Below are 20,365 nucleotides of genomic sequence, written 5' to 3'. Positions count from 1 at the left end.
CTCTGCCACGAGAGTGCAGAGAGAGTTCAAAGTCCGCCAAGCAGAACTCTGTGAGAACGCAACAAGTCTCATAAGGCCACACATTCTTCCTTCCCGTGCTCAAAGTCCCATTTCAAAATCGCCAAAGCTGACTATCTATCCAGTCTGCGCCCTCATGGTGTTGTCCCATACCGTTAGGGTCGCCCACAGAAGAATCAAGATCATACTGGAGGCCAGACGAAGGTACGAATGGCTCGAAGATGTCCCCAGTCGCTGACGTAGAGAGCCCACCATGGGTAGTGCCCTCAGTCATCGCAGAGAGGCCGGGGGGCTCCAAGGTGGCCTCGGGACCACACCCATCAGTCGTCTGAGACTGTGGGGCAGAGTCGGGGTTGGAAGGTTTGTAGCTGGTAATATCCGGATCATCCGTCCTCATTGGCAAGTTGATGTCCTGTTGTCGGTATGATTGAAAGGTATCTGCATGGGCAATCTCGACAATTTGAATCACCTGACGGAATATCTGGCGTTGGAGCGGCTGTGGAAGCTGGAAGCTGGTCTGTTCAAGACGCCTCCATACCTTTCGCGGCAGTTCGAGCCCGAGGTAAGTCTGCATCTGGTCCAGGTCTCTGCGCCGACGTTTCTCCCATTCCTCGATATTATTTTCATAGTCTGTTCGAGATTGTAAGTGAACGCGCATCTCATTGTGGAGTCTGCACACAAACGTACATGGGCTTGGGATGAGCTCCTCCGACACGAGGGGGAACAAAATCTTATATATCTCTTTCCACTGCTTCTCTGCAGGACCTCGACCTCTTTTTCTTAGAGCTCTTTCCTGTTCTTTGTTGTATCCCACAGGGGGAGAGGTCGAAATTTTCAGAGGGCAAGGAATAGGTAGCGTGAGGTGCTTGTTTAGTTCTGTCTCGGTGGTAAAGAAAGTAGAGCATCGCATGCAGTAGACTGGTCGTGCATGTTGCCGCAAGATGTGCTCCCTGAAGGCTCGCAAGGTAAGCCATAAATAAATAGAACAGCAGGACAAAAATAAATAACGATAGAATTAAATGACATCAAAGTTGGAACAGTAGGGAATGGTGTGCTCACTTGACACGATGCACGGTTGACCAGCCTGGTCCTGCGCACGACCGGTGTTTGTGGTGATTGCCGGAACTGTTGCGATAAAATGGGCATGCGAGCCTGTCTTTGGAATATGAATCGGATGCTGTTTTGAGTCTTTTGCGTTGCAGCAGAATTGCAGCGTCTCTGTTGTCCATCATCTGGGCTTAATTTTGATTGCTTTTGCCAAAGACTGCATGCGGGCGGACATGTTGTTCGGGCGAAGAGCAAAAGTTGTCGGTATTTTATAGTGTGGTTATCCCATTGGTCGCGAGCTGCACCGCAGTCCACCAGCAGTAGATTGGACTCGTGGGATCCCCAACTTTCAATCGAGAGTTTCGAGACACGACGTCCCTACATTGGTGGGTGATCAATGAGCCAAATAAGATGGGTCGGTGGCACCAACGCTTCATTCTTGACCAATCAAAATGCACTCTCCACCGCTTATGGGATGTAAGCCGTCAGGCGGCAGCCCAGCAGAGCACTTAGCTGTGCTTTCTCACCTAGACGTAACAATAGCCCTGCTGTGGTCTTGTATTCTCCTACTATTTTAATTCGAGTCGACGCTGCTTATCACATTACCTACCATGAAGTCTGAACGCGTGATGCTTTACATTCGTTGTAATGCTCTCCAGCTTGCGCTTATCCACGTATGCTGTCCGGAAGGTACATGTGTCATTGCTCATTTTCAAAAAAGCATGCATGCCGATGATTCGGGTTTTCGACATCAAAACCAATATTTAGAGACCGCCTGGTCTGTTTGTACTGGAGCAACTACTTTTGTTGTCGTTACATACCTTGCTCTACTTTACTATTACAGCCGTTAATACTATCGTCGTTATTCTGAATCGTCACTATCGTCCGTAACAAGTAGTTTGGTACATAGAAAATAGCCGCGCAGACACCGGAAGATTAGGCGGTCTTAAAACTAAATCAAACGCCGTAAAGCCTAATGCCGAGGGGACCCATCAGTCGTAGTAAACACGGGTTCGCAAATCACTTTGGTTATCATGAAATAATGCAGTACTTGGCTCAATCCTGGTAGACTTGAAGTGCTAAGGACTTACAGCATCCACGCTAAAATCCTGCATTCAGTCACGAACGGCAGAAATGCATCAAAAGACGCTCAGTCATATCAAGCCGGGCAGCGCAGCCTAGGGTCGAATTGCGCGAAGACGCGCTCGGGGAAACGCGCCCCTTTCCTTTCTCTTTTCTTTACGGAGTTTGGCTGCGCCGATCTGCCTCTGTGCAATCAATGCAGGAGGAAGATACCGCTGCGCTATCACCAACGTACCATGCAGCCCCTGAATGTTTGTTGTATGTTTGCTGCTTTGGCCCCACAAGTGCATATGAGAGACTGGGGGTTCATGACGAATTGAATTCCGCTCTGCTTTACTTCATGATTTTCATTGCTTTTTGCTGCTGGTGAGCAGGGTAACAGACTTTCGGCTGCATCTTAGTGTGCGGTAATGTCTTGAACCCTTGGCACCACTGACCAGCCCCTGGGAATCACTTTACGCGAAGTACGACGCGACACGCGCCGCCGCGTCCCCGTTGCAAGATCTCGAGCAAGGGTTATCTTTATAAATGTGATGGCCGCGGCCTGAGATTCGTCTGCTACTGTTATTCCATATCAGTTCACACACATCGTCCAACAGTTTGGAAGCCGGTAGAATGTTTTTCTCAAGTTTGTGCCCTGGCAGCGTCACGACCAACTTGAAACCTCCGTTCCCGCGACCCGAGATCGTGGAATCGACTAAGGACAAGACAAAGACCTCGATTGCACCCAGAGACAACGACAACGACGACGAAGACAGCAAGAAGAAGAAAAAGAACAAGAAGAGGAAAAATAAGAAGAGCAAGACCAGCGAAAGCGAACCTTCACCTCCTAGTCGCCTAGTATGGAGAAAGCTTCCCGCTGAAATCCGACGGATGATTCTGGACGACCTCATCAATGATCCCTCAAACAAGCCGGCGTTGTCGTCCTGGGCAAGTGTGTGCAGACTGGCAGGTCTTCATTGAGGAACACACATTCAAGTCTCTCCACCTCAAATGGGATGATTCTCGTACGGATTCTGAGCTTCCGACATTCGAAGCCATTATCACCGGCCATCGGCGGAGACTGCTCAAGAACGTCACCCTCGAGATCATGCTCGGTAAATACAGTTGTTTGGTATGCGGCCGACCGGAGTCGGACCTGGAAATCGACAACAACAATCTCCGCTTCACAATCGCCCTACAGCAACTCTTTTTGGCCCTCAAAGATTGGAACGACGACATCTCATGTTACTACAGGATCAGCCTGGAGATACGAGCCGGCTCCCAAAGCGACTTTTATCACTCCTTTCCGGACGTCGAACACGACGCGCACTACTTGCGCAACGACCACATCCAACAAGCTGCAGGGATGATGACAACTGTGATGACGAACCCGGCCGCAGCTATGTACCTGTTCGAGAATCCGAATGGCGAGAAAGAACGCGTCATCGGCAATCTCCTGCATTTCAAGAACATCGACTTGAAACTACCCACGCTCCCATTCATTCATCAGCTTGTAGTGAATCGAAGCACAACGCGAAGCTTCACAGCAAAGACCATCAAGAAGCTCATGAAGCACTTGACAGGTCTCGAACGCGTTGTCTACGAGCCCATGCAAGCTGTCGGCAAAGACGTCAAGCAGCGCCAAAAGGCCAACACAGCTCTACTCCAGAAACTGCCATCCTCTATAGAGTCGCTCTCTCTGTACGAGGCACGCTCAGAGTACCTAGAGATGCAGCAAATGGGCGTGTCAACTCCCCAAGAGGTGCGGACTGGCAAAAAGGTTGTGGCAGCCGCTGTGGCAGCCAGCTTGCGTTGCCGCAACCTCCAAGAACTTTCCCTGTCCAACGCGGTTGACGCCGAAGACTTCTTTACGCGGGCTTTGGAAGATCCCGCAGTGAAAGACACTTCGGGGGATGCGGCTTGGCCGAACCTGAGGCGCGTGGCTCTGTCAACCCGATATGAGAGACGGGGGGACTCCAAAGTGTCACCCTATCAGCTGCTCCGCGACGCTGCAAGCGTAGCCCTACGCATGCCAAACCTGGAGACTATGGAGATCTGGGCTGAATCTGAGTTGAGAAGATTCTTGTTCCGGTACAATGTTGAGGGCGACCAGGCGGTCACCAGGGTAGAGATTGACTCGGAATATTATGAAGAGGGACTCTCCCTCCCACACCTCCCATGCGCCAAGCTTGTAAAGGCAGTCGAAAAGACTCTGAAGATGTGGCGAAAGGTTGCAGGCCCGCGTCGTCAGCTTTCGCATATAGTGGAAAGGGTTGACGGCCAGGTCGCGTATTGGGACGACAGCGACGATGAAGACGCTATTTATGACGATGAAGACCAGAAGACGTGGCCGCCAGCATCCTCTGTCTGCGAAAGCCTTCGGCTGAATGGCTTGGTACGGGATGCCAGTGCCAAGCGGCGTTTCGTCTTTAAAGACTGGTATTGATGGGCGTATTGTCAGTGAGCTCAGGCGAGATGCATTGTATTCATTACTGTGGTGTTAGGTGTAGTTGCCCTTTCATGTATCACCATCTGTACAACAATCACGAAAACCATTTCTTTGACTGAAAAATACATTTACCTCCAAGTAATCACATTCCATGCACCATTAGAGTTGATTTGGTTCAATTTGGAGACTCCACCACTCCGTAGCACTATGCTAGTCGCATCGACTGTTTCTCGCTCGGCGAACACACGAAAGGTAATGGGCGATTTTGATTTTGAGTCTTGTGATCCGATAGGATACTTATGGTTGACCGGGCGGATAACTGTTGACATTGATACCCACCACTTGAATTCTGTACCCAATATTCGACTTCTGACCAACCCAGGAAGGACTGTGCTCATTTGAACCAGAACCAACGCCAAGTGTCGCCAGGCTGGATTTCTGCCTGGTTGTCCGGGGCGACGTAGGTCTTCCCCAGCTCAAAGACGTGAGGAAGAACAGCCAGGTTGTTGTGCAGATTCTGCACACCTGCGATGATGGTTCCATGAAGACCTGAGTAGAGCAAGCATCAGCACAATGTCACAACTACATGACACGGCAGTTGACATTGTGACCTACCTGGAAAAGCTGCATCAAGAATGATGCAGATGCGGTTCTGGGCATCGACCCAGGCTGTCATGAGAAGCGCGTGGCCCGCGATCGTGATGGCCTGGGCGGCAGGACGGACTCGAGGGAGCCAAGCGGGATGGAAAGTCGGACCGGCGATCGTAGCGGGGGCGAGGCCTCGTTCCTCGACATTGACATTGTCGGCTACGGGCTGGATGTCTGGCGCGCCTTTTCAGTCATCATTACACATTGACCTTGGGCAAAAGGACTTACTGGACAAGTCGATGGAAGCAAGGTTCCCAAGACTGACCGAATCAGCCGGCGCGGGGGTCCAAGTGTCCGGGCCTGTACATAGTCAATGCTGTCTGCGAGATTTGAGGAGTAACGGGAGGATTATTACCTGCTGGCAAGAGCTCTTTGTTGGCAGGATCTTCGGCAACAGGTATCCCGTAGGCAACTACGCCAAGGGCAAGAGCAGTAATGAGGTTCGACGTCTTCATTTTGGTAATGAGCGAACAGTGGTCTGGCAATGATTGAAAAGAATGAATGAAAATCTTGATGAGGACAAGATGAGAGGTGCGTTACTCGAGGGCGATAGAATCAGGGCCTTTTATGTTTAAGACGGTTCGTGTTCTTCTAAGATGGCGCGACGAGTGGACGATTCAGTACTCAATTGCAGAAGCATCTTGATCCCCTTCAAAGCATTCCAAACTCGGACATCAAGGTATTCAATTTACGTGCAAAAGTCTGATATCTGGATACAGACCATCTAAAGGCCCAAGCTAAACTGAAGCTATTGCATTTGAGGAAATATCTCTGAAGGCCGGTGGGATAGTTGTGGGATAATTTTATTAGCTTGAGGCCGTCAGAGGACTTTTGCACACTTTTACAAGATACGAGAAGTTTATGAAATTCGATCTACCAAGTGTGTCTCAAGTTACAAGATTTCTCATCTACTACATAATATCTCGTGACAGCTTGTCCGAGGTTGCGTGCTCACGATGCGAAGTCAAAAGTAGCCGTGCGCAGGAAGTGCTCTGGTGGCCAGTGGGATATCGAACTTTTCAATTCCTGAGAGGGTCTAGGTCAGACAGCTCTGACTCGGTTGAGAATCTCCAATCTCCGTCATCTCCGTGACAGGCATCGTATCTGTATCAAGTCTTTTGCATGTGAATTATCAATGAGGTCAAGAAACCATCACGACTTTTCTCCCGCAAAGGTATAAGATCACCGGCCTCCTCGATACTCGTCACACGAATAATCCAAACCAACAACTACACTTGTGATTTGATTTCAACCTATCGTACTCCACCAAAACCATGAAGCTCCTTCAGTACATGTATCTCGCTGCCTTGTGAGTATCTTTCATCACCTTTGCTTCTCCTGAGTTGAACGACCTGGCTAATAGTGCTGGACAGCGGCACCGTCGCCGCCAACGCCTACATGTGCAACTGCTTCAACGTCAACAGGCCCGAGATCGTTGCAGCCGCCCATGTTTGCAAGGCTTTCGGAGGAGCGCTCTGCAGCGACAAGGCGCGAAACATCAATGGCGTAAGTTTCACAAACGCTCTTCATCTGATGCGCGGCTCTCGCCAGCATGTTGCTGATTATCACGTATTAGTGCATCATGAGCCATACCATCACCGATGCCGACTGCGCCAGGCTTTACTTCAAGATTGAGAACGGCAAGGAGGTCCCGGATACATCTTTCAGGGCGAATTGCGAGCACTACACTGGCTCTTGCCCCAATTAGAATGATCAAGGACAGAGCTAGATGGTCTGAGGGGATTGATCTTGTTGTACATTTGAAATGTAGCTGAGCTCTTAAGGAAACGCTGAATCCTTGTAATCATAAGCGGGCTAGTGTTGATAATGTGTGAACTTGACCTCCACTGATTCTGTATCGAGACGAATACCAGGCTTACGTCTTGAACAAATTTCTGCTGCCTGAGTAGATATTCCAAGCTGAACAGATCAGGTAAAAGATGGTCCATTCCTTCCCGCCGCCCGGTCATTCCTGTAGTCTTGATCTTGGTATGCCTGCTATTCTCGGTGTCTCTTCAGTCCCTATATCCTAGATCATTAGCTAGCAGCAGTTGCCCAGATAGTCAAAACCTGCGAAGGGAGTCGTACCCCTTATTCAGGTCATCTTCGCCTTCGCACACAGTCTCTGTCGTCAAGCTGTGGAAAGAGGTTTCATCCTACCATGAGACCTTCCCGTCGGCAGCCAGTGGACACCTTGTCCCCGTGACTACCAGCTCGTAGCACTTCTCTGCGGCGACTATTTAGCAAGAAGTCTCAATAAGTTTAAAAAAACAACATCTTAATGAGCTCAACTGTTTACGGATGACAATGCACGCCAGCCAAAGTTTGTCTTGATCTTTAGATGAGCATTGAAGATATACATTCTCAGCGAGGAATCTGAGCCCCCAACGCAATAAAATTATGTGAGGGCGCGTTCTGAAAACGCCATTCATCAACGTCCGCGTTGCTGCGGTATTATTCAACATACACCGAAGCCACCAGCTGTAATAGCACAAAGTATCACAGGATCGATCTAGGTTTCAGATGCTTTGGGATCAGGACGGGCCTCTTTCATGCCTCGTCTCAACACCAGATGACACACTGATAGATACTGCTCTCTATTTTCTTCTCTTCACAGGGACTCCAGCTTAGCGCAGCAAGGCCCTTGTGTACTTACTACGCACCGGATGGAGTCTGTTCTTCGACGACAAATGTTAGCACAGCGCGGAAGGCGAGAGCGTTTCACGAAGCCTGCCAAGACCCATTACCTCAAGGACCAACATCCAGCTATAAAGCCACCCTTCAAACTACGTTCTTTCTCGTGTGCACCAACAAAGATCATCTGGTATTCCAACAGCTCGATCACTTCAAAACATTCGACAACTAGGCCCAAATACATGCACATCAAGGGCAGTAGCAAAGACTCGGTCCAAACTACAGTCAGCGAGCGGAACAACAGTCCCGGTTCCTGACGTATTCTAGCTTGAACACCACATAGCTGAAGAGGGGGAGCGACAAAGCTAGGACCTTGAGGCTTGACTGAAGTCGTTTAACAGTGCCCGCAACAAAATAGCCCAGCCAGCATCCGTTTGTGGAGTTAATCCCAACAGCCCAAGTTGCCTGCTTTCCTACACTGCCATTGTTGCCTGATTGGTTAACGGTGAGAACCCATACATACCCGAGAATTTATACCCAGTCTACAGCGCATCAAGCAAGCCACCTACATGCAGACAAGTTGATGATGGCTCATATCTACCTGCGTCGAACTTCAAGACGATATCTACCTCATCACCGCATGGCCATTCTGTATTGTAACAGAGATGATGGAAAGGCCATTGTCACCCGGGCACTGTAAACATTGACCTACGCCAGCTATTTAAGCACACCTAATTCTGAGGACGTTCAATGCAAACAATGAAATTTCACCTATCTCTGATGAAGAACGTGGTCGCAGAAGATGACTCGGTTTTTTATTGAATTAGATCAAGAATTCTTCTGATCCTATATGAAGATTTTCACTCTAACAAAGACGTGTGTGTGGTTGAACGTCATACAGATAGAATACTCACCAAATGCCACTGGACGAGAGAAACGCTAAGAGATAGACGAGTTCTCCTGGAGGAAATTCACTAGCGAGATTGCAAAATATGTCCAACCTGCCCCTGTAGTCCCCGAAAGCTTGGTGTTAACAGATTGTCGCACTGGTCGAAGGAACAGGCCACCCGATTATTGGGTTGTCAGAAGGCGAATTCAAGCGAATTCTCTCATATATATATATATACTTATTAGATTAGCGCCCCAGCCGCCAGAACCTACAACCGACGCTAAGGATATTGAGAGAGGCCCCGTTCATCCATAAAAGCACCGCTCTTTAGTAGACTATTCGTCAACGGCAATGAATCATGGTTTCGTATTGATGGCTATCAATGTCACCAGCATCAATCCCTTGACCCACTATAAAGACCATAACCCCTCAGCTTGAACCAATCTCGACCTTATCTTCAACCCATCTTAAGCCCTCCTATAAATACACCCCCAATGCGGCGCCGCCGCCGCTGGCCCCACGCCGCGCGGCCGGCGCCGTTGCTGTTCCGCCGGTCTATTCGGCCAGGGCGCGCGTTCGACTTTGTGATGTTCAGAGGGTTTGCCTGCCAGCAGGAACGTATGGGGTGTCTGTACTGTTTTCCTTAATTGGTAGAGGGCACAGGTCAAAGTGCCCATATAGTGTTTCCAGAATTGTGCCCGCGTATAGGGTGAATTTTGCCGTAGTCTTTTTGCGGGGGGGCTGCGCCGTAACTACAAACTCAAATACACCCCCAATCAACAACCAGCAGCAACGAAACCAGACAGAGACAGACAACCGTTGACACACATCACCCGTAACTTCTGCCGCTGACTGACGAGTTGCATTACAACCGAGACTTAAAGCCGTACGCTGACAGATTCAGAAGCACGCACAAAAGCTGTAGACCATAGAACCGACCCATTTGGCCTGAAGATATCATCCTGCCTCTCGAGGACCTTATATAGCCACAAAGGAGAGGGGACTAGACAACTTAATGCAACTGGGATCTGTGGCGTTATCGCCCACTTAGCAGGACTCGTCAGCTTCACCTCACAAACAGAACGTCCGGCATCGTAGGTAGTCGCCAGCTTCCGGCACCGGCACGGAGACTCGGCGTCGGACCCCACCAGGCGGCTCCGCACACCTATCAATCACATACACTTACATCAAACTACACGTCACCAAAAGTCACAATCAAAACGCGCACTCCCGTCATGCATCAACTCAAAATACTTTTTTGGTTCATTTCTCAATACGTCCGACTGTGTGAATAGATCCCAATGCGACGAGACGGATCCTCTCCCGGACCTCCCGCGCACACAACTCTTTTTTCCCTTTTTGTCTTGATAAAGCAAACCAAATGTCATCTATGCCTGTGTTGGTGCCCGCCATCCAGGCGTGTGGCACACATGAATTTCTAGCAAATAGTAATGCGGCAGTCGTACCTATCCGGCCCGAGTACGATCGCCTCTGAACTCCTTTCTTCCCACACCAGCTTTGTACATCCGGACGTCTTTGTCTTCTCCCTTCCCCGTGACGCCTCGTTTTCATGCTTTATGGAAGACTGCGGTATCCATCATGCTGATTTAGTCGACCTGCTTCTCGCAGCCGATTCTGCCCAGAAGCTCCTTGCGATCGCTGTGGCCCGGCAGGCTGACGCCGGAGGCGCTCGCTTGCCTCTTGATGCCCGATCTGCGCTCCCAGCTCTTGAGGTCCAGGTCCTCGACACCGACCTCCTGCTCGAGAGGCTGAGCCTCCTCGTAGACGTAGTCGGCCTCCTCCTCAGCCTCGCCCTCGTCGTCGCTGCGAGTGTCCTCGGCATTTCCGCCGCGGAGAACCTTCATGACGACACGGATGATCATAAAGAACCAGCCAATGGTGATGACCTGAAGGGCGAGGAGGGGAATAAGGAAAGACCACCTGATCACGCTCGGGAAACAGACGGTGCCGTCGAACTTGTAGAAGGGCTCGAGCATCCATGTCATGGATCCCTCGGGTGCAGGGAAGGGACCGGCCACGTTAGGCGCCTTGCCAGAGAAACAGGCCTGGGCCTCGGGAATGGCTTCGGGGAGATCGGTGTAGATCGACCAGCAGACCATAACGTAGAAGATGTGGCGGGCGACGAGCCAGGAGACGACGAAGGCGCCGAACATGAAGTCGCAGAGAGTGTTGAGTCCGACGTACTTCAGGCACTTGGCAAGCTGCGCATGGTTAGCACACTGGTGTTAATTGGGAGAGGATAAGACATACAGGGAAAAAGAGATCAACAACATCCATCAGGACCAGGATCAAGTTGCCAACTCGGGTCATGTGGTAGCCGTAGCAGGCGGAGATCAGGGAGCAGGTGATGATGTGGTGCGTGAACATCTGCCAGTGATCCTTGCGGCGCTCCTCGATGTTGATGACGATAATCTGCTGCAGCCAGAAAGACCACTGCGCCAGAATGTAGAACTTATTCAGGCCGGTCAGCTCACGCTGGGGCCAGTTCGTCCAGAGCTCCTTCAGGTTCAGCCAGTAAGGCGACGTCTTGTAGATGTACTATGCAATGTCAGTTTGCGTTGCGCAACTATGCCATTGGGACCACTGACCATGCCCAGAGGCCAGAAAACGAGGTAGTAGATCAACAGCCAGGCCTGCTCGCTGAAGCGCGTCAGGTCCTTGCGCTTCGAGACGCCCCAACCCTTGGCCAAGGGAGCCAGCACGTATTCCATGGTCGCGGCGCGCAGGCCGGTGAAGAGGATGATGCAGAAGGTGAGAAGGCAGGCATCGCCGAGGCCGGCGCCATACAGGCCCGTCTCGGGGTTCTTGTAGGAGAGGGTGAAGAACTTGATCGTGTGGGCTTGCGCCTTGGGGATGCAGAAGTGGGCGAGGAAGAGGAGGGCGAGAAGGTTGAAGGAGAGACCTGAAAGCGGCGACCGTTAGCATGGTCTGCGACCTCACACATGGAGACAATGTCTCGAAGCAATCGTCTGCCGTGGAACATAGGGCTGCTCCGGCAGTGGCTTGGGATCGGGCGCGTGTGTGGGGTAATTGGGAGCAAAGGAGGCGGACAAAGACGCAGACATACCGACTTGGTTCTCGACCATCCACCTGCTCAGCATCTTCCAGGCGCTGTCATCTTTCCTCCTGACCCTTCGTACGAGAACGACGTTGACGTTGTTGTGGCCCTGCTGGTAAAGGGGCCCGTTCATGAGCTTGAGCTGCTTGGTGCTGGCGTTGCGCTTGATCTTGGAGCTGTGCTTGTCGAAGACGGGGGAGACGGGAGAGATTGGGGAGACTGGCGATGCCGCCTCATAACCGGCGGTGTCGGCCATGTTGGGTTGTGACTGAGCCCCAATTGGAACTCAATGGGGTGATTTGGGGAGGCGACGGCTCGAATTGAGGTCGCGGGGAAGACCGTGATGGTCGGTGAGCGGAGGACGAGAGGCGTTGTCCCTTTTTCCGTGGTGTCAAGGCCGGGTTGGTTGACGGCGGTGGGTTGATAGCGACGCGGGCGGTCGTGGAAGGGATTCCCTGCAGGCGCGAGTTGGATTGGTGGTGCAGAGCAGAGCGCTTCTCGGTCGAAGGGGGCGCTTTCTGCTTCGTGGACTCGGGAGGGGAGGGAGAGGGGAGGAAACGAACGACCAGGTCGGTTTTAGGGAGGTTGAAGATCGAGAAAGATGGGATTGTAAGGGCAGCGTCGCACACAATGGAGACGCAGACCGAACCTTGGAGACGGTGGCAGGACCTGGAACTCTGGACAGGAGGACACAGGTACTGGGCCAGGATGGACCGGGATGTGCTCTGTTGCTCCAGAAAGCTGCCGTGATAGGGCGTGCAGCAGAAGTGCTCCGTGTAAGGTGTGCTTTTCTCGTTCAGCGCTCAGTGGTGGTAGTGGTGGTGGTGGTGCTGCTGCGTCCTGCCGGTCACTGGAGACTCGTTGGAGAGCGAAAGAGACACAGAGAGTGAAAGATGAGAGACGCGAGGTGAGGTGGGTTGGGTATTGGGTGGGGGGAACAAGAAGTCGAGGGTACCTTTTGCGAGCAATTTCTTGCTACCGCGTGTGGATGTTTAGCTCGAAATCTTGCGAGCTGCTAAGTACAAGGTACGCGGATTTGGAAGGGCGCAACACCATCCAGGACGGCAGCGCTGAAGTTTGAACCACTCGCCTCGCAATTCTCCACTCCACAATTGAACCTTGCACCGCGCCGTAGCCTTCCACCCTTCCACCCTTCCACTTCCACGCCTTCCAGGCCCAGCGAGTGGTGTCCAGTCCCATCCATGTCCACAGCCCCCGGGGAGGGAAGCAGCCGGGCCCTCCAGTCGACCGCCGCCCGCGAAGGGTGGCCACTGACCGTCAACCAATTCGACTTCCCCCCTGGCCAACTGCCATTGGGACTGGACAGGGGGGAAGACTGGGTTGGTCTAGCTCACACACAGATCGCCCGTTCTTTACAGCGGCAGCGAGGGTTCATCAAAGGCGGTGAGCAACGCAGCCAAGCAAAACCGTAGCAGAGGGAGCAACAAGACGGCGGGCGGCGGGAAGGGGAAAAAAAAGATGGAAGGGCAACACAAGGGATGTGGGCAACCTGCGACCTTTCCTTTGCAGAAGAGGGAAAGGGAAAGGGCCCCAGGTGCTCAGGGCAGGTACGGATACCAAAGGGGCCAACCGTGACACAGGGGTCCTCCTCTTCGTCTTTTGCACAGGCTTCCGCCATTCAATGGACGAAATCAAGGTACGAAACAGGTACGTACTTGCTCGCTCTCTCTATTCGAGGGACGCTGGAGGGAATGGTGGGGGACCCCTATCCCGCCGCCGCCTTGTCTTGTCGTGTGTGCCGGGTGTGTGTGTGCCCATTGCTTGCACCTGCAGCCGTAGCCGTGGAATTGGACGGAGCTTAAAATTGAGACTACTATACCACTGGCCCTGTCCACACTCCGCCGCCAGTGTCATTTGTGCAAAGCACCACGTTTTTCTCCGTGACCTTCGTCCATGTCGGAATCCATTACCGTCGTTGTCTGGTTCTTTGGCTCCCAAAACTCGCCAATGATTAAAGCCTATTTAGACGAAAAACTGGGCTTACGACAGATGGACGGGGGTGCAGAACAGCAACATGGTAAAGACACAACAGCAATATCCAAAACCAAGGGCCAAGGACGGGACAGAACGCTAGACATGCTACGGGGAGGGGCCGCTGCTGCTGAGCGTGGAGAGAGGAAGCGAAGCACTCGCAAGAACTCCAGGAGTATTCGTAGCGTACTTACAGGCTACGGATACAGACAGGGAAAATAAAAGGAGGGGAAAAAACAAGCAGTGGCGGGTCGCCCTTTTCCTCAACAAGTTTCGACCTTGGCGAGCCATTGATCCCAATTGGATTGTCATTGAATCTCGTTTACGACCACCAATTCTTCCCTGTCGATGCGACGGAATACAACGAGTTGGCGGCTATTGGAAAAAAAAGACGTCGGGCTTCCGCGGGGGGACGGACGCCAATTCGCCAGTGCGACGAGAAACGGTGGAAGGGGACAATCTTCATCTTCGTTGCCCGTTCACTTTAAAATGAAGTGATTTTCCTCCACCCCAGCGCCTTATCAACTTATCGCCGTTTGGCATATACCAGCCCCCTGTCAATCACTTTCTTCTCTCTTTGCTTTTTCTTTTTTGGCGTCCGTGTTGCTCCAGCTCTTCCCGTGCCACCCCTTTTTTTTTTTTCAGTGCTCCTTATTTCCCATCTGTGCAACCAAACAATGCGCCGATAAACAATGTTTGGTCAACCCGTCCCGTCCACCGACTCCGGCAGGCACGTCCACCATCACCGCGAGGGCCAGCCAGCGACTTTTCACTCTCTGGAGATGATGCGCAGTCGGGTCGGGTGCTGTCACTCTCAGGTACACAACCCCTTTAGCCGCCGCGCCCACACACCACACGCCCCCTCCAACCAATCGTCACTCTCCCAAACTCGCCTCTAGAGCGAGTCGGCCTACTGCCGTCAGAACACTAAATCGCCAGCGCAAGATTCGAGAGAGCCGCAAGATGTCACTCCCAAGGCTCTTCCTACATCATCCTTCCGTGCTAAGGTAGAGACCTTCTTTTGTGTCCATGATGACACCCCCGAAAGGGCTCGTCATCATCAATTATTGAGCCGCGACATGTCTATTGTCTGCACCACCAACCCAAAAATGTGATGATGAGGCTGCACTTACGTATCCGTACAATAAACCAGACGAATACGGACGGACCTCGCATCACAGACAGCCCCCCCCCTAAACGAAAAGGATTAGGCCTCTTCCTCACATGAAATGTTCCATGCACGGAAGGGCAGCCAGACCATTACACCGACATATCGGATGCCGCGTTTCATCCCATCTCTCTCTCGCTGAAGAACAACAGCTGCCTGTTGTCGCAAAAATGGAAGTGGCGGTCGCGATTGCATCAAGAAGTGAGGGGCAGCAGCAGGATAGTGCAGCCAGCTTGCCTGCTTGCTTGCTGCTGCAACTGCTACCCAACATGGCAACATCAGACCACGCGTTTGCCAAGCCTGTCCGCCCAAATTGAATCATTCAGAGAGCGCAAGAAGCGTGCCCCTGCCTCGCGGCCGTTTTTAGCGTTCGCGCTTGCTGTCAAGGGGGCGCGTTCAGGAACGAACGAGACGACAAGGTGGCAGGGAGGTCAAATTGCATATTCTGCATATAATGATATGTCGTGTAGTTGACTACACCCCCCATCATAAAGGGGCATTGCACAAACCAAAACAGAACCTTGAAGATTCTCCCCGTGTATTCCAACGCCACAAGTTCCCCCATCACATGACCCCACCTCCGACTCCGCCACACTCTACCCCAGGCTCCAGGCTGCAGCCACTAGCCACAATCTCATAATCGCCGGTCGCATCACCACTGCACCCTCCCCACATGATCCTGACGACAACGACCTTCCATTACACCCGTCGCCTCCAGCTAACCTTCCCCTCCAACCTCCACCTCCTCGTCGCACCGCAAACTCTCGCAACCACATCGCCAAACCCCTTTTGATATCCTCACAGTAGCGCGAACACGAAAGAGAGAGAGCAACCGCCAAAATGTCCAACGCAAAGTACACTCCCGCGCCGACGAGCGACCCGGACGAGAGCACAAGCTACGCCCAGCCGCCCCCCGCCTACCAGGCCGAAGCCTCCGCGGCCGCCGACACCGACCGCCTCTTCGGCGGCGGCGCCCCGCGCAGCAGCCAGGACGATGACATCCCCGACGACTTCAAGGTAAGCCTCCCCTGCTCCCTTCCTCGCCTGCGCCGCACCGCGCCATCGCAACATGCACAGACTAACACGCATCGACAGTTTGGCGGCTCCGTGGCCGAAGCGACAACCGACATCCGCAACCAGTTCATCCGCAAGGTCTACGCGATCCTCACCGTCCAGCTCATCGCCACCGGCATTGTCTCCGCCCTCAGCTTCTGGAGCCAGAGCTACAAGACATGGATCCAGTCTCACCCAGGCCTCGTCTGGGCATCCGTACGTCTCCCCTAACGTTCACCAAAGTATACGCAACACCCAGCTAACACTTCTCGCGCGCACAGCTCCTCGGCTCCATAGTCTTCATGCTCCTCACCTACTGGAAGCGCAAGTCCTACCCGACAAACCTCCTCTTCCTCGGCCTCTTCACCCTCACCGAGGCCTACACAATCTCCGTCATCGTCTCCTTCTACAAGACCGAAATCGTCCTCAACGCAGTCGTCCTGACCGCCGGCATCTTCGTCTTCCTCACCCTCTTCGCCTGCCAGACAAAGTACGACTTCACCTCCTGGATGCCCTACCTCTTCGGCGCCCTCTGGGGCCTCGTCCTCTTCGGCTTCATGGCCGCCTTCTTCCCCTACAGCTCCACCGGCGAGCTCGTCTACGGCGGCCTCGCCGCCCTCATCTTCAGCGCCTACATCCTCGTCGACACGCAGCTCGTCATGCGCAAGCACCACGTCGAGGAGGAGATCGCCGCCGCCATCAGCCTGTACCTTGACATTATCAATCTGTTCCTGGCTATTCTGAGGATCCTCAACAGCCAGCAGAACAACTAAGCTGGACTGTGTGTTCAACAGGTGGAGGATGAACAGGGAGATTGGACTTGCAAGCCGACAACATGGTTTTAATAGAATGGTGCTTTTGCGTTCTCATAGTAGTGTATGGATAGTTTCCTTTTGCGTGTTCGGGACTTTGAGTGTTTGCTGCTTTTCGCAATACCAGATCAGGTAGTAACACACACAAGATTGGCTCCACATCACAAGACACGCGCACTTAGGTGACACATTTGGTTGATGAAGCGGTAAAGTAATTTGATATCTGCATTAGAAGTCCACTAATAGAAAAGGAAAATGAGGGCGTTAGTAAAAGGGCTACAAAGGCACAGCCGGAAAGATGCGGTGGGGCGGTGTAATCGGGATAAGAGTGGCAGATCGACGGGTAACAATAATCCAGACGTCCTACACACTCATCCCGCCCGCGACCTCGCCCGAAAGATCTGCTCCGCCTCGAGACTATACACCGCCTCCGTCCACAGCCTCTACCAAACCGGTAGCCTCTTCCCAGTCGTCGCATTCGTAGTAGACCTTTTTGGGGTTTTATCTTCGTGTCAGAGAAACGAACTCGCAGGGTAGGGGAATATTGTTCTTTCTCTTTCAACACAGCACGGAAACCAACGCCAGTATAGAAAAAGACCAACGTCGCAGTTTCGGGGTAACCATAAGCAGGGCCAAGGGTGAATTAGTTGGCTTCGTTGTCGCCGTTGGCTTCGGCCGGGCCGCCCGCTGCTGCCGATGCTTCTCTCTGCATGCGAGCCTCGATCTCGCGGAGCTGCGACTCGCGAGCCAGGAGCTCCTGTCGCTTCTCGTTGATCTCGCGCTGGACCTTGATCTCGATCTCGCGAAGCTTCTCCTCCTCGCGCCTCAGTTGTTCCTCCTTGAGACGCACGGATTGCGATGCGAGGTCCTCCGGGTTCATGGACGAGTCACTGTGACATGTCAGTGCGTGATGCAGGGAAAGGGGCTCAGTGAAGACGTACACTCCAGCACCGCCCTCAACAGACTTGCTGAGCTTCTCGGTACGGTAGTTTTCGTAGAGGAAGTCGTGGGTGATTTCCTTCAGGTCGGCCAAGTGGCTGTGGAGGAGCGCGGAGCGGATGGCGAGGAAGTCGGAGTGGCGCGGGTTGTCGACCTCGACAACACCCCAGGGGTACTGACGGGCGCGGACCTTACGGCCGCCAATCTCGACAACCTCCTCAGAGCCGACGATGGCGAACGGCATCAGGCCTCTCAGCTCGGCGTTCTCTTCAACCGTGTCCTCATCATCCTCTTCAATGTCGTAGGGGAAGTTGTAGACGGGGATACGGTAGTGCTCGATGTCCTCCATAACAAGCTTCTTTGACTCGGCCAGCTCAGCAGGAGTCAGGGAGTCGGCACGGCCAATGACGGGGATGACGTTAACACGGGGGGCGAGGCGCTTCATCAGCTCGATATCAAGCTCACGGAGACTAGACATGTTAGCATCGGCGAATGGGGAATGAGGCTCGTTGGACCTACCCGTGACCGGTGGGGGTGATGAAGTAGAGCATGGCGTGCACACGGTTGTCCCTGAATCGCGGGTTACGCTTGATACGGGATTCCTCGGCCAGAATATCATCGTATTGTCTCTCAAGGTAGCCGACAATCTCGGAGAAGCTGCGGCAAATTAGCAAGAGATGCAGCGGTGTGTTGGCTAAGCGGCGTACCTGGCCTCGTTGTCAATCTGGTCACCGAATCCAGGGGTATCAACAATCGTCAGGGAGATGCGAGTGCCCTCCTCGTCCAGCTCCAACTCTGTGTGGGTGTTAGTTTGGCGGTGGTTGGATGGCCTGACGCGGGTTACACGTACCGACGGTGATGGGCTTGATCTTGACACCGTCCTCGACAGACGCGCTGTTGGGGTCGTCCGACTCCTTGTGGCCCAACACACTCTTGCCGCAGAGGGTGTTGACAAAGGTCGTTCTTCCTGTAAGGGTATCGGGGTCAGTCGACGGGACTCGGAGATCGAGTGGACACAGGCTGGCCGCGTAGGGGGGGATTCGAACGTACCAGTGCCTGATGCTCCGCAGACCATCAAACAGAACTGGATTCCCTTCTTCACGTTCTTCTTTCTGCGCATCATCTTCTGTAGCGGTGTTGGTGGTCAGCTGCTGGATAATCCTAGGGGTGGCAGATGGACTGAGGCGGTGGTGGCTTCTCGCAGTCGAGGTTGGGGGAGGAATTGTTGATGGGGGCCAGACGCAAAGGGTGCAACTGGATTCAGGGGATGTGGACAAACATACGGCGGTGGTTGAGGTGTAACGGCTAGACTCGCACGCGGTCGGATGAAGGAGTCGTCGACCAGGTCAACGACGGCGAGCAAGAAAGGATGGTGATGTTGGCAATTGGAAGGGGACAGCGAACGTCAGTCGTGTCGTGTCGTGTGGACGGAACGAAACGAAAGGACTGCTGGATCCCAAGTGTCGTTGTAGTGGAATGGACAATGGACACTGGCCTGGGGGGTCAGAACTTAGGACGGGAGGTGCAGGTGCACAGGTGCAGCACTAAAGGGGACGGGAGGGTCTTGACCGACGGGTGTTGGAAAATGCAATTTCACACAAAATGTTGCGGCAGGAGGTCCCAAGGCGATCTCAGCCAATTGACGGCCAACGCTGCTGGCTCCTGCGCGCCCAATTCAGGGGGACAGCAAGTCCCCGGCCCACGCTCCTTTCCCCAAAATTTGACGCTAGTCTTCTTGGGGGCTAGCACGGACAGCGGGGTATCCTCGGGCAATTTTGGGGGAAAGAAGGTGACAGGTCACGAGACTCAGCGTGGTCCGTGCCGAAGCTGGGCGATTGTCAGTGGCAGATGAGTGCTGCAGGTGAGGTGCACTGTTGGCCAGACTGCCAACGGGCAGACAGTGGGCAGACACACTGAGGTGCTTCTGCCTGTGCTGTGTGCACTTGCCTGGTCGCAGCGCGTTGAAATCACTCTGTTTGCCAGCCCAAACATGTTTCGCGTCGCTGCAGCCATTGGCTGCCGGCTTGGCCGGTGCCACCTGTCAAGACACGGCAGGTGCTTCAATCACACCGTCCCTTCATCTCAACAACGGTTTAACTTCCTGCGGCGCTGTAGAAGCAATGATACGTACCTCATTTCCATAACGGTTGTCCCAGGCTGACTTCTCTGCTGAGACACCGACCACGGGATCGTTTGTGAACATCGCCCTGAATAGCAACCAAATCAAGGATCGCATCAAACAGCTTCTGCGCAAGTGTTGACCAGGCCGCTGTCCACTGCAGCCAGCACGTCCACCTATCAGCAGCCCCTGTTGGCACTCACAGCTTCCTGACTCGGCTGTCCAGCTGACTGCGACCCGCTCAAGCAACGACAAGGCCATCGTTCAAGAGACTCCAGCTCATCGTCAAACAGCTTACAGTGGCCTCTCACGTCGTGGGAAACATCTTTCAAGAATGATATCATAGCGAATAGCTTCGACGAATAGCACAATACTGGCTCAGTCGCCCAGCCTTTACATCTGCATCTGCATTACCATCCCTTACAACCGCGCCCCTCAGCGTCGTCACACAGG

At 53.2% G+C, this 20,365-nt stretch overlaps 7 protein-coding genes across 7 annotated transcripts; 3 read left to right on the top strand and 4 right to left on the bottom strand.

Moving 5' to 3' along the window:
• Positions 1-112: 112 nt before the first annotated feature.
• Positions 113-928, bottom strand: CGGC5_v010510 (uncharacterized protein; the record flags this gene model as incomplete). Its single annotated transcript, XM_032021307.1, has 2 exons — positions 113-648; positions 706-928. 2 exons carry the CDS (start codon positions 926-928, stop codon positions 113-115), a joined length of 759 nt encoding a protein of 252 aa, XP_031881594.1.
• Positions 929-2,763: 1,835 nt separating this feature from the next.
• On the top strand, positions 2,764-4,576 carry CGGC5_v010509 (uncharacterized protein; the record flags this gene model as incomplete). Its single annotated transcript, XM_032021308.2, has 2 exons — positions 2,764-2,988; positions 3,101-4,576. The coding sequence occupies 2 exons, from the start codon at positions 2,764-2,766 to the stop codon at positions 4,574-4,576; spliced, it is 1,701 nt and encodes a 566-aa protein (XP_031881705.2).
• A 397-nt stretch (positions 4,577-4,973) lies between these two features.
• On the bottom strand, positions 4,974-5,682 carry CGGC5_v010508 (uncharacterized protein; the record flags this gene model as incomplete). Its single annotated transcript, XM_032021309.1, has 4 exons — positions 4,974-5,128; positions 5,195-5,401; positions 5,456-5,527; positions 5,583-5,682. 4 exons carry the CDS (start codon positions 5,680-5,682, stop codon positions 4,974-4,976), a joined length of 534 nt encoding a protein of 177 aa, XP_031881589.1.
• Positions 5,683-6,501: 819 nt separating this feature from the next.
• CGGC5_v010507 (uncharacterized protein) lies at positions 6,502-6,935 on the top strand (the record flags this gene model as incomplete). Its single annotated transcript, XM_032021311.1, has 3 exons — positions 6,502-6,536; positions 6,601-6,733; positions 6,804-6,935. 3 exons carry the CDS (start codon positions 6,502-6,504, stop codon positions 6,933-6,935), a joined length of 300 nt encoding a protein of 99 aa, XP_031881684.1.
• Positions 6,936-10,357: 3,422 nt separating this feature from the next.
• On the bottom strand, positions 10,358-12,085 carry CGGC5_v010506 (Sphingosine N-acyltransferase-like protein FUM18; the record flags this gene model as incomplete). Its single annotated transcript, XM_032021312.1, has 4 exons — positions 10,358-10,972; positions 11,022-11,309; positions 11,360-11,673; positions 11,839-12,085. 4 exons carry the CDS (start codon positions 12,083-12,085, stop codon positions 10,358-10,360), a joined length of 1,464 nt encoding a protein of 487 aa, XP_031881614.1.
• Positions 12,086-15,829: 3,744 nt separating this feature from the next.
• Positions 15,830-16,815, top strand: Tmbim4 (Protein lifeguard 4; the record flags this gene model as incomplete). The annotated part of the gene is made up of 3 exons (XM_032021313.1): positions 15,830-16,006; positions 16,085-16,258; positions 16,324-16,815. 3 exons carry the CDS (start codon positions 15,830-15,832, stop codon positions 16,813-16,815), a joined length of 843 nt encoding a protein of 280 aa, XP_031881575.1.
• Positions 16,816-17,497: 682 nt separating this feature from the next.
• CGGC5_v010504 (Septin-like protein spn3) lies at positions 17,498-19,935 on the bottom strand (the record flags this gene model as incomplete). Its single annotated transcript, XM_032021314.1, has 8 exons — positions 17,498-17,744; positions 17,796-18,263; positions 18,313-18,450; positions 18,501-18,588; positions 18,644-18,760; positions 18,844-18,919; positions 19,077-19,098; positions 19,925-19,935. 8 exons carry the CDS (start codon positions 19,933-19,935, stop codon positions 17,498-17,500), a joined length of 1,167 nt encoding a protein of 388 aa, XP_031881618.1.
• Between the last annotated feature and the right edge of the window lie 430 nt (positions 19,936-20,365).

Source organism: Colletotrichum fructicola (assembly GCF_000319635.2).
Source record: "Colletotrichum fructicola Nara gc5 chromosome Unknown KSG_Nara_v1_contig06, whole genome shotgun sequence".
Taxonomy (NCBI): domain Eukaryota; kingdom Fungi; phylum Ascomycota; class Sordariomycetes; order Glomerellales; family Glomerellaceae; genus Colletotrichum; species Colletotrichum fructicola.
This window is presented reverse-complemented; position numbering and strand designations above follow the sequence as displayed.